This window comes from Podarcis vaucheri (genome assembly GCF_965113315.1).
Source record: "Podarcis vaucheri genome assembly, chromosome: 4".
Classification (NCBI taxonomy): domain Eukaryota; kingdom Metazoa; phylum Chordata; class Lepidosauria; order Squamata; family Lacertidae; genus Podarcis; species Podarcis vaucheri.
Genome location: NC_138762.1, coordinates 36,676,415 through 36,687,686, shown reverse-complemented (window position 1 = coordinate 36,687,686; position 11,272 = coordinate 36,676,415). Strand labels below are relative to the sequence as shown.

At 38.9% G+C, this 11,272-nt stretch overlaps 1 protein-coding gene across 1 annotated transcript; it reads right to left on the bottom strand.

Annotated features, from left to right (window-relative positions):
- Positions 1-2,821: 2,821 nt before the first annotated feature.
- Positions 2,822-11,221, bottom strand: PCNP (PEST proteolytic signal containing nuclear protein). The gene is made up of 5 exons (XM_082219788.1): positions 11,065-11,221; positions 8,396-8,616; positions 6,839-6,913; positions 5,812-5,867; positions 2,822-5,054 (listed from the first exon to the last, which is right to left on the bottom strand). The coding sequence occupies exons 1-5, from the start codon at positions 11,117-11,119 to the stop codon at positions 4,928-4,930; spliced, it is 534 nt and encodes a 177-aa protein (XP_082075914.1). The 5' UTR covers positions 11,120-11,221; the 3' UTR covers positions 2,822-4,927.
- Positions 11,222-11,272: the final 51 nt, after the last annotated feature.

The following is an 11,272-nucleotide window of genomic DNA, read 5'->3' as shown; positions in this document are numbered from 1 at the left end:
CTCTGGAAAAAAAGCAGCTCTGGAAAATATCACAATGCCTTACAACCCACTCTGTAAGCAAAACTCGTCACCCTGGACTGCCCAATTACAAGACATTCTCTTGAACCAAGAAAGAAGCAGTAATGACTAATATCGTTCCCTGCGCCCCTAATTTCCTAGTGCCTGTTTTACATTATCTTTTCAAAATGGTTTACTTATTGCTGTATCGTCTCATGTTTTTCTATAATTCATTAAAATAGGTTTACTGCTATTCTAACAAAAGGCCTCAAACCAGCTTAGTGGCACATAAATATACAAATGACAGTAAGACAACAAAACTTAAACAGCAACAGATTCCCTGATATATTTTCATTCTTCCTGAAACCACAATGTGGGTCCTCCAAAAAAGGAGCTCCACAATTGTAAAGATGCACTGGTATGTCTTAAAAGTCAGCACCTGCTCTTATTTCTTGCAGTTGATTTGATTCATTTTGACAGCTTCTGAGATGTGTATACAATACTGAACTTTTTAAAAAAACCTTTTTTAGGATTCAATAGTGCTGGCACAAAACAGTATGCAAGCTTTTGAGTTTACCAGAACTCTTGCAAGCCAGATATTAAGCAAAGGTGGCGAAAGTATGATAGTGTGTGTTCTAGGGAACTTAAGCTTGCTCCCGATTTTGAAATACTACCTGTAATTTGATTAAATGGTGTAATAAACATGTTGCTATGCTCCAATCGTTACACCTGTGATGACACATTTTAATTAAAATCAACAGAATTGAAGTACCTCTAACTGGCTTGCCACAGGTGCATGAACTGGAACTGCTCCAATGCCTGGAATCCAGCAGCTGGCACTTAGGAATTTTACATATCTTGAGCCACATAAAAATATTGTGCCAGGAGATGGGACTATTGTAGAACATGCTCACAATTTGCGTGTAGTGAGGAATTTGTGTTTTGTACTTCAGTTTCAGTCGAGCTAAGTTAAATACTGTAAGTGATCTCATGAAACTAGAAATGGGATGGGTAGCAGAAAACAGTGTGCTTTCTTTTTGTTGGTAGGGATGGTAGGTCCAGCTCTTAGTGATTCTCCTATCCCTTTAAAGTTCATTCAAACCAAAATTTTCATCTGCACAGCATTTCTTGTCACTGCAACTGCATGTACATGAAATGATAGCTTTAGGTGAAATCATTTTCTGAGCGGCTCTTAGAAATACAGGAGCCCTCTCAGCTTGGTAACCTCTTGCCACCCATTTAAAAGTACAATTTTAATACTCTTGTTAATGTATCCCAAGCAATAAAACAACAGCAAACACCAAGATGAAGTACTCACTACTACTTAGTTCAGCAAAAAGAGGCTGGTTAGATTTGTGTTCTTGCCTCACACTTTTGACATTTGACTTTGGGGGCAATACCAGCCTTATTGTATAATACCAACTATAGTATGATAGTGCTAGATTTATAGAGTAACAGCCTGGTCACATGCTTATTTGTAATGCTTCATATTTTATACTGAGCTCTATATATGTACACACAAATGTTCTGGCCCTCTGCTGTTTATTTCACATTTTACTTCTGTATAAGCAGACCAACATTTTGGCAATACAGCAGTTTTAATTTAGTTCCAATTGCTGGAATTGAGCAGCAAGTTTATAGCAACTTGTTAGCTGTTAAACAAATATTCCATATTCTTCTCTCCAATTACTAATTCTGCCTAGATACCATTTCACTATTAGGGCAGATTCAGAAACCTCCGTGAGTGCAGCTTTATTACCATAACTTGAAATTTTGCCAAATTCAGCCTGCTAAAGAGTAATAAATCAAGGTGAAGGCTGCTGAGCTGGCAGCATGTACCCCAGTTCCGATCTGGAGATAAGCAGACAAAGCAAAGGAGCAGGAATAGCACACTGAGATTCCTGGAAAAGGCAGTTGACAGCAAGCTGCTTTTTTAAAAAGCATCCTGAAAAACAGGGTTAATGCTCTAGACACCCATTCCTGACCTCTATTTGACAAACAAGCAATGACAAATATTTTGTTTGCAGAGAGGTTAGCATGCAAACATATCAAATCCTCTAAAGTAGTGGCTTTCAGATCTTCACAAAGCTCTGTCCAAACCCATCATGGAACCTGCAGAGCAGCAGGAGACTGGAAAAGGTTTACACCGAGTTTATGGAGGGTAGTAGGCATGCCTGTTGGGCATCATCACCAGAAATGAAAGTGCCCCCAGACTTCTCCAATGGCTGCACAGACTAAAGATCATCAACAGAAAACATGCAGTTTTTCCAAGTACATTTGTCACTACTGATCACACTAGGAAATCCTAGGAATCATGAGAACCCACTTTGAAAAATTCTTTTCTACACCAAAAGAAATCTGTGATAAGAAAACAAATTGAAAAAGCAACTCCTGCCTTTTGTAGAAGTAATGCAGTCACTTCAGTGGTCAGTATTCCAAATCAGAAAAATGAAGGGCTGATAGCTTAAGCTAAACAAACTACTTACAGGTGCTTCATTAAAGGATGGTAAATTATTAACTGGAGCACATCTTATATCTTGCTCTCTTCAAAATAGTTTCCAAGTCTGATTCATAATTTGTTGAAATTCATGGTGGCCTTGAGAAGCTCCTTTAATCTGGAAATCTTTATCTTAAATAAATTCTCCACTTCGAGAAGTTTGGCTAGTCAGATGTAGCAGGGAGAAAAAAATTTGTACACACAAATAAGACAGCGACGTTGGCCAAGGGTTTTTGTAAAAAAAGAAGATTGCGTTCATACTTGCCTTGGTAAATTTAAGCATATATAGCATTTCCTTTGTTTATAATACATGAAATTGACATGTAATTTAGTTTTACTTGACAAGTTTTTATACTTAAAAACACTAGCCTCAGCAGCTAGAGTCCATGGCTAAGGATTATACAGCATCAGCACAAGCAAAGCTCAAAGAAGAATAAGTTACAGCTTTTGGTTCCCACCATTTCTTCCCCAACTTGGAAATAAATCATGACAAATACTCCAGACTTTTCCTTCCTCCTTTAAAGAGTTCTTGTGAAACTTCAAGAGGTTAGCATATCATAGGCCAGAGGTAAAGGATTTGTGTACTTTTTCATTGCTTTGATGGTGGGGAGGGTATTGAAAACAAGCACACATTAAGATTATTATTTAGAATTGGGCTAAAGCTGACCATGGCATTGGTCACCCAAAGGCTATAAATGAATTAATAAATTGAAGGGCTGTGTGTGTGTGTGTGTGTGGTGAGTTTAGGTACATAAATGGTTAAAAGTGCCATCTTTCCTTTTCCCTGATTAATGGTTAGTTAAGGGCTAATTGTGCCATTGGCTTCAATAATAAGGAGCCAAGATAAATCATCTTTTTTTAAAGTCTTGAACTTTCACAAGTAATTCAACAACTGCAGCTCTAGAGAAATAACTTGTTTACATCTCTTATGTTTATAACAAAGCCTTTAAAGAAAATATACGTTACAGATTTTTAACTGCAAACAAAAATTCACATACAAATACAAAACTGCTTAGATCTTACACACAGATGTCTACATGGTCAAAGCTCTTCTAAATTGTAAAAAGAAAACTTGGATGCATATTTCCCCCACCAGATAATCTTGTTGTGCTGAAGTGAGAGTGACTAACATACAGTAGGTGATCTATAATATGATCATGATATTCACACTACATATGAAAACTAGTAATTTAGACCCATATACTGCTTCTGAAGTGCTTTATCTATTTCAGCTACGCGGGTCAATTGTGACTGCTGATATTACCTAACCCCAGACTACTTACACAACTTAAATCCTGCTGAAAAGTCCTCAAGTGTTTTAGGTATGTGTCCAGGTAGATTAGGGAAATAAGAACTGACAGGAAACTTTATTGCTAAAAGAAATTAAGTCTCAACAGTGTTCCAGCAATACTAAATGTAAAATGGCTGGGGATAAAAGTGTAAAGTTATGTTCTACAGATTGCTTTAATGACAAAACTAAAGTGGATTAAAATGCTGTCTGAAAATCCAAGAGTGTCCCTTACTTAAAAATACAAGATGAAGGTCTTCTAGCATTTAAAGTAAAGCTTTAAACCAAAATATGGATACATATTGGTCTGTGTGTGGCTTTCTTTTCCTGTTAAGGGATTATGGGAAATATTGAAAACAAAACTAAAGCAGGATAGAAGTACAATCATCATTTTGGTAATGCCTTTTTCTGCTGATATTCTTTATCGGTCTCAAATTGACAAAGGAACATTAACAAGCACTGGTCAAGACTCATGATTAAGAAAACAATCAAAATACTGATTTACCTTTTTCCTAATATTTATACACATGTAAGACTGATGTCTAAGAGTGGAATAGGCCACAGAGAAATTACACAAAGCTTCTAAACAGGACTTTAGAGCTAAACTACCACAGCCAGAAGTCTGAGTTTATGGATGTTTAAAATACTAAATGACTTTTTGCAGTAGTCTTTTCAGGTTCTATGCTGACCAGAAAGCCAGAGTCTATCAAACTCAATGTATAGCAAGTTACTCCCATACTATAAAAGTAGCCTTAAGGAGACAAGCAATCTATTACAAAGTAGGAGCTGGAATTCTTGAGCGCAGCAGCATTTAATTTAAATGGATTAAAGAGACAGTAACCTTTCCTCTGTCTTCATATAAGAATAGTTGTAAAAGAAAATTCTTAAAAAGGTACCACTTCCAATGTCTTTATTTTCCATAACCTTGTGAAATTAATTGCACGAAGCTACAAAATTAGCAAATGCTTTGAAATCTGTATACAAAACATAAATTACCTCTACTTTTAAACTCAGTTTTTTTGTGCACCACTTAGAAACTTTTAAAAGTGGCACCCAAAATAGCCAACCACCACTCTAAAAAAGGAAACTGTTCCTTTAATATCATACCCTCCCATTTCTCCCAACTCTCAGATCTCAATACACAGCTAGTCATCATGTTCACGGACATTTCCAAGGTGAGATTTCATGTTCCGTTCCCATAACTTCTGGTTGTCAGAAAACCCATGCTTTCCTTTGTTGAAAGAATTTGGTCCTGCTGAAGTTGGAGTATCCCTGTGATAACAGAAAAAAGCATGTAGCCAACTTTATCAGTTTCATATTAATAGTTTAGAAGTCCAGGTGCACATGCTAACCTGCTAACATGCAGTAGGTACCTTCTTAAGTTTGCTGTTCAGAAAAATTTAACACCATCATCTCTTTCATTGGGAGGCAATGAAAGATGCCTCTCTAGAGCTACTCTCACACAATGGAAAAAATATAGTGCAGAAATGTCTTCTATGCAGCTACAAAGCAGCAGTTAGTGACAATGCCCACAATATTGAACCTGGGAATACTATGCAGTGTGCATACGCACACACACTTTGAATATGTTGAATATTAAAACCCCAATATATTAATATTGCTTGTCTGCCTAGAGCTAGATGGACCATGACCTTAGAGTCAGTTTATAATAAAAGATGTATCTGCATAATGAACAGTCACAGACTGTTCAGTGTGCTAAGATACTTTTTCCAGATTAGCTTCCATAAACTCTCAGGTTTTGGGTCATTATGATTCAGGGATATTACATAACTTTCAAAAATATTGTACTGAAAGACATAACCTGAGCGGGGTGAAAAGTGGGTATGAGACAGAAGAGACAAGACAGGATGGGATGAGAAGATCTCGTATAGTTTTGGCCATAACAAGAAAAACTGTGAAAGGTTTTGAAATGATGTTGTTGCAGAAAGCAAAACTACAAAAGCTACTATGTAGAACATCTTTCTGTCACTCCATATTTTCCTAAAATAACAAGCAAGTGCAACTCTACCTTCCAATGTTCTTCATGCGCATTTTAGCTTCTGGTGGCATCTCTTCAGGTTCACTCTATTTTCAAAGAAAAGTTGAACATAAGAAAATAGTTACAAATTCTAATCAGTAGGGGTACAATTGTGGCATATGAAATAACGAGCACATTACAAGCCTCTTCTAAATTCATGTTTACACTTAATAACTTCATATTTATATTCAGAACAAAGCAGGCAGTTGCAGCTCTATATCTAGAGGGATCAGATCTGAGCCAGGGAGAAGTATGCACATTTTTCTGACACATGCCCCCTTCCATGAACCCTTTTTTATTCTCAAATTAAAATTCAAGGTTCTATCACCAATACTGCCAAAGACAAAAACCAAAACAGATCCAAGTTCCCCACCCAAAGAGCACATAGCATTTACATTTCTCTCATCTGCCTACTGCCAGTTCTATTAAGAAGCAAAGATAACAGACTCAAATTCAAGTCAAAGGGACGATTGGTTTCACACACCAGGGGGCAGTAGTAATGTGTTTTAGAAACACAGGAATAAAAAAACCACTCCAGGTCTGAAAAAAGTGAAGGCTGGAAAAATACTTTAGATTTGTACCTTATATCAGCCTTGTGCAGAAACAGGGAAAATGTCAAACTGTCAAATTTTAAAGACAGGCAACAAAGAGTGATACCCAACTATGGTGCCTGCTGGCACAGCTGGCTTCTGCTCTCACAAATGGGCTTGCCCCTTCTCTTCTCTGCAAGGCCCCTGCTGTGTACCATAATGTGTCCCCTCCAGGGTAAACAGGAGGTGGGGCAGGGCTTCAAGAAGAAGGGGAAATCACTGACACCATATTGGACCTCATGCCAAAGTGTTTAAATTATTTGAAATTCAAATTTCAAAGGGCATTTACAGATTTCAGATTTTAGCAGAATCCCATGTGTTTGTTGTATTGGACTAGTAATATATGATACTTTCTCTTTCCTGTACCCATACTTGTCCTGGTCAGAGAACACCATACTTCTCTATTCTAAGAAAATATATTTACTTACATCTTCATCTTCGTTGAAGATTGCTGCTACAGAAAGCGTTTTTGGAGCTAGGGTTGGAGTAGGCTCTTTAGGTTTCTGAAAGAGAACAAAGACAGCACTTGTTTTTTGTCCTGTGTTGCGAGAGTTTTTTTTTTTGTTGTTGTTATACGTATTTGTGGTTCTTGTGGTATTTCCCAAATCTACCTGGAAATCCCCATTAGCCACTGAAAGGTGGAATAGTTTAGAAAACAGCAATAAGCCCCTTAAGTTCTTTAGATGCTTGTCAATGGATAGTTGTACCTTTAAGGTTCATGCATTATATTTTTTGATATAAGAATATATTAGTGTAGCTATCTTTTACCAGAGTAGCTAAACAATACCACCAGTATTTTGCTATGTACTCAGTACTGCATAACACCTAAGTCAGAACAAAAATCACCAACTTCAAAATATTTTTTTCAAGCAAACACCACACCCACCAATAGCTTCCAGAATTTCATTCCCTTGCAGCAGTGTATTATTATAAATGTTTATGGATCAATTAATATTGAAATAAATAGCTTTATTATTTTTTATGCCTAACTAGCATCCTACCCCAAAAAACACCTTTATACAACTTTATAATTCACAGGAAATTGTGAATAGGTGTATGTCAATCTGAACTTTTTCTACAATTTATTACTGTTGATCATGGCATGCGTAAGAAGGTTAGCATAACCTCATCTCAAATGTGTCCTGGAAAGCATTAGGAGACATACAGCGCTCCTAATTCCTCGTGTAAAGATCATCATATGTAAATCTAATGAAAATATTATTAAGCAAATAAGCAAAATAGGAAATAGACAGGAAACTAGGATAAATTCATTAGCACATTAGAAAGATTGGAATTATAGGAAATGCTTATCTCAAAGCCCACCTTCCTCCTCCATTAGAATTCACTGCCTAAAATTAATACAAAACCCCTAGATTTCCAATTGTTAGTTAGCTTTTGAAGCCCCAACCAAGAACTTACTCAGCGTTCTTAAAGAGCCAACACATGCTCCAATTGTGTATACCTGGACAGGCATAATCTACCCTGCTTCCATTTCTTGACTTGCTAGTAGTGTGGGTTCTGTGGCGAAATTGCCACACTCAGTTTCTGTAGATTTTTGAGACTAGTTAGGGATTCTTTCACTCTTTAGATTAAAGTGTGTCGGTATTGTAGGATTTGCTGCCTGTATATCTATTCTGTCACCTTCATTTCATATAATAAACCAAGCTTTCTTTAATCCTTTTGTGTAAGAACTTCCTTTGGGCAGAAGATTAAGTGTAGACACATAGTCATAACAGATGTACACCATAACTCTAGCAAAAGATCCTAAAACACTTGGCAGTGTGTGTATGAATACACGTGCATGCTGGACATGCATGTGGGTTCAGATACATAGTTTGTAACAGTTACAATATTTTAAATGTTTATTGATCAATGAATAATGAAATAAAAAGCTTTAATTTGTTTTTTTACTTCTTGACTAGCATGCTACCACAAAAAAGACACTGCAACTTTATAATTCACAATAAAACATTCCAATAACTTACATTTGCTCCAAGCTTGATGGATATTGCAGGTGGTTTCTTTGCAACCTGTGTGCCAATGGCAAACCCAAACTTGGACATTTTGGCAGGAGCAGGCTTTGTGTCGGGGTCGTCAGTTTCTTCATCAGTTGCCGGCTTCTCCACACTGTGACTCGAACTTTCCCCTCCATTACTGGAAGAAACAGTCTTAGTTTTCACAGGTTTTTCTGCCTCTTCTTCAGGTCCTGGTGAAGTCGAAACAACTTACCAAGATGAGCTATTTTTACTGAGTGGACTGATGGGAGCAGCAACCTCATAAAGCACTGTTATGCAGAGGAGACTTTTGCACTTACAGTGTCAGCACCTCCACAACTGTTTATACAGAGCACACTGTAAGAACATAGACATATAGTGAAGGGAGCTCCAATCACGTGACTAATGCAGAACAAAATTCTTCAGTTACACAAAAATAAATCAAAATAAGTCTTTAAAGCCACAGGGCACCACTATTACTACTGCCAAGGGCAATTCAGATCAAGGTACAGCAAGTTATTAAAGCACACGTCTTTATTGAATAATTTTAGAGGTCTTGAACAGCCCCCATTTATACTCATTACTGTATCCATCTTAGATTATAGTTGTAACATTGATATTTAAAGCACAAATGCTTACATCACAATAAAGTTCTTAAGGTGGAATCTAATTGATGTATTTGCACTCATGGAACAGCTTTTGATCTAGCAGATCACAGGTGCCTCTGCTAAGGAACAACAGTGTCCATTGTTTCTCCCTACAACAGTGCCCAGAAAAACTGGACACAGAGAATTGGGAGTCCTGCGGAATAGCAAGGAAGGTGGTACAGGAAGAAATCAGCAAGAAATGCCTCCCCTCTAATTTGCAGAGGCATCTGCTGGAACAAAAGCCCTTCTGCAAGTGCAAAGTCCCTAATTGAATTCCATCCTTTGACTTTAAGAAGTTCAGTGAAAAAAGCTTGACATCTTTTAAGAATATAGCACTTGTATTTATATAGCACTTTGTGGGTTCAAAGAAGGAAATCAGGATTAAAAATATGTGACCACCATAAAAAGTCTAAAATGACACATGGCTTAAGTTTTGATGCTGAGGGCAGGGAAAAAGAAGAGGAAATGGCTGCAGTCCTTGACAAATTCACAACCAGTGTGCAACTGTACTCAAATTACAGGGATCGTTACTCAAATTAGAGTTGTTTTAACCAGCAAAAAAAAAGGAAGTCTGTCCATCTCTTATTATTCTATTCAATTCATTCATTATACTTAGTTAATCCCAAAATGTTACCTGGCCTAGTCTAGAGTGGGAATTGTATAATACTGCAGGTGGGTAGCACCAATATTGCATCTCTTCATGTGCACTGGCTAACTTTATACAGATTAACAGGGCACCTTCCTACATTCTTAGAAAAGGATTAGACAAATTCATGGAAGGTTATGAATGCTACTAGCCACAATGGCTATGTTCTTCCACAACACTTGGAAGCAACATGCCTCTGAATATCAGTTACTGGGAATTGCAGGTGGTCAGAGCACTGTTGCATTCAGGTCCTGCTTACAGTCTTCTCATAAGCATCTGGATAGTCATTGAGAGACTAGGATACTGGACTAGATGGGCCTTTGGACTGATCCAGCAGGGCTCTTTTATATTCTTAAGACATTAAAAGTTATAACGATACATAGAGAAGATGGTTTTTAACACCTGCTTAACACTGTTTTGTCTCCCCAGGCATTTTTCAGAACACTGATATCAACTGTATGCAAACATGCCTCTGTTCATTGCGTAATTTTACTGGATTCATTTTTATTTTATGGTACACTCCTCTGACTTTTTTAAAAAAATATGAAAGTCAATAAACATCCTTAAAAATACTGAAAACTGCAATGCCAAATTGAGAATATGGGCATATGGTTGAAAACATTTAGTTGGAAACGTAACTTTTAGTCCTAAAAATTGACACGGCGAAGTTTCAGAAGAAAGCAACTACTGTAGCATTATCGCTGTAAAGGAATAGTGTGTGTTTGTAGTCAAACCCTGCCCATGTGTGAGAATCCAGTGTGGCGTCTATAGAGGACTGCAGCCTTGGGCCAATGTTGCGCTAAATTTTGAAGGGACTGGGATTATTTACACGGGCGCCCATCTGCTTTACGAAACAGCTGCACTTCAGCAGCGCAATGTTTCAGGCCAAGCGGCTCTTTGAAATCCTTGCCCTGCCACAGGGCGTGATATACTTGTATATTAGGCACTACGACATCTTCCACGAGGGGTTCCCACTCCCGCCCAGCCACAGGGACGGGGAAGAAGCGGAATTGTGAAGGATACAGAAAGCCGAGGCACCGGGAAATGCAGCATTCAGGCAGCCCGGGGGGGCGGGGAAGGGATTTTGGTGAGTCTGCAGAACGACCTTCACCCACGGAAGCCACGGGGCGTCAGAAGCCGCGCGAAAGACGAGGCTGCGACTTGGCTCCCGTCAGAGGCAGCGAACTCGCCTCCGGTAAGCAGCCAAATCTCTCAAGGGCTCTTGAGGGAAGAAGGTGGTACCTGGAGCCGCCGCTCCCCCCTCCGAAACCAGCCCTCGACCCTCTCCCGCCCAAACCCAGCCACAAGCGCGCGCGCCCCACACACATTCCCGACCACAGCCTCGCATAGCAACGCAGCGTGTTTACCTCCGTCAAGAAGCGGCCGCTTCAGCTTCACGTCGCCTCCTTTGCCGTCCGCCATTTTGCCCCACCTCCTCCTCCCCGCGGCTGCGTCCACGGACTATGCGCAGCGGCGCCGCTCAAGCCCGCCCACGCCTCGCGCCGTCAGCGGGAGCAGAGAAGCGGCGGCTAGAGAGGCTCCTGCGTTCTCTCGGCTCGCTCCGCTTCCGGGCGG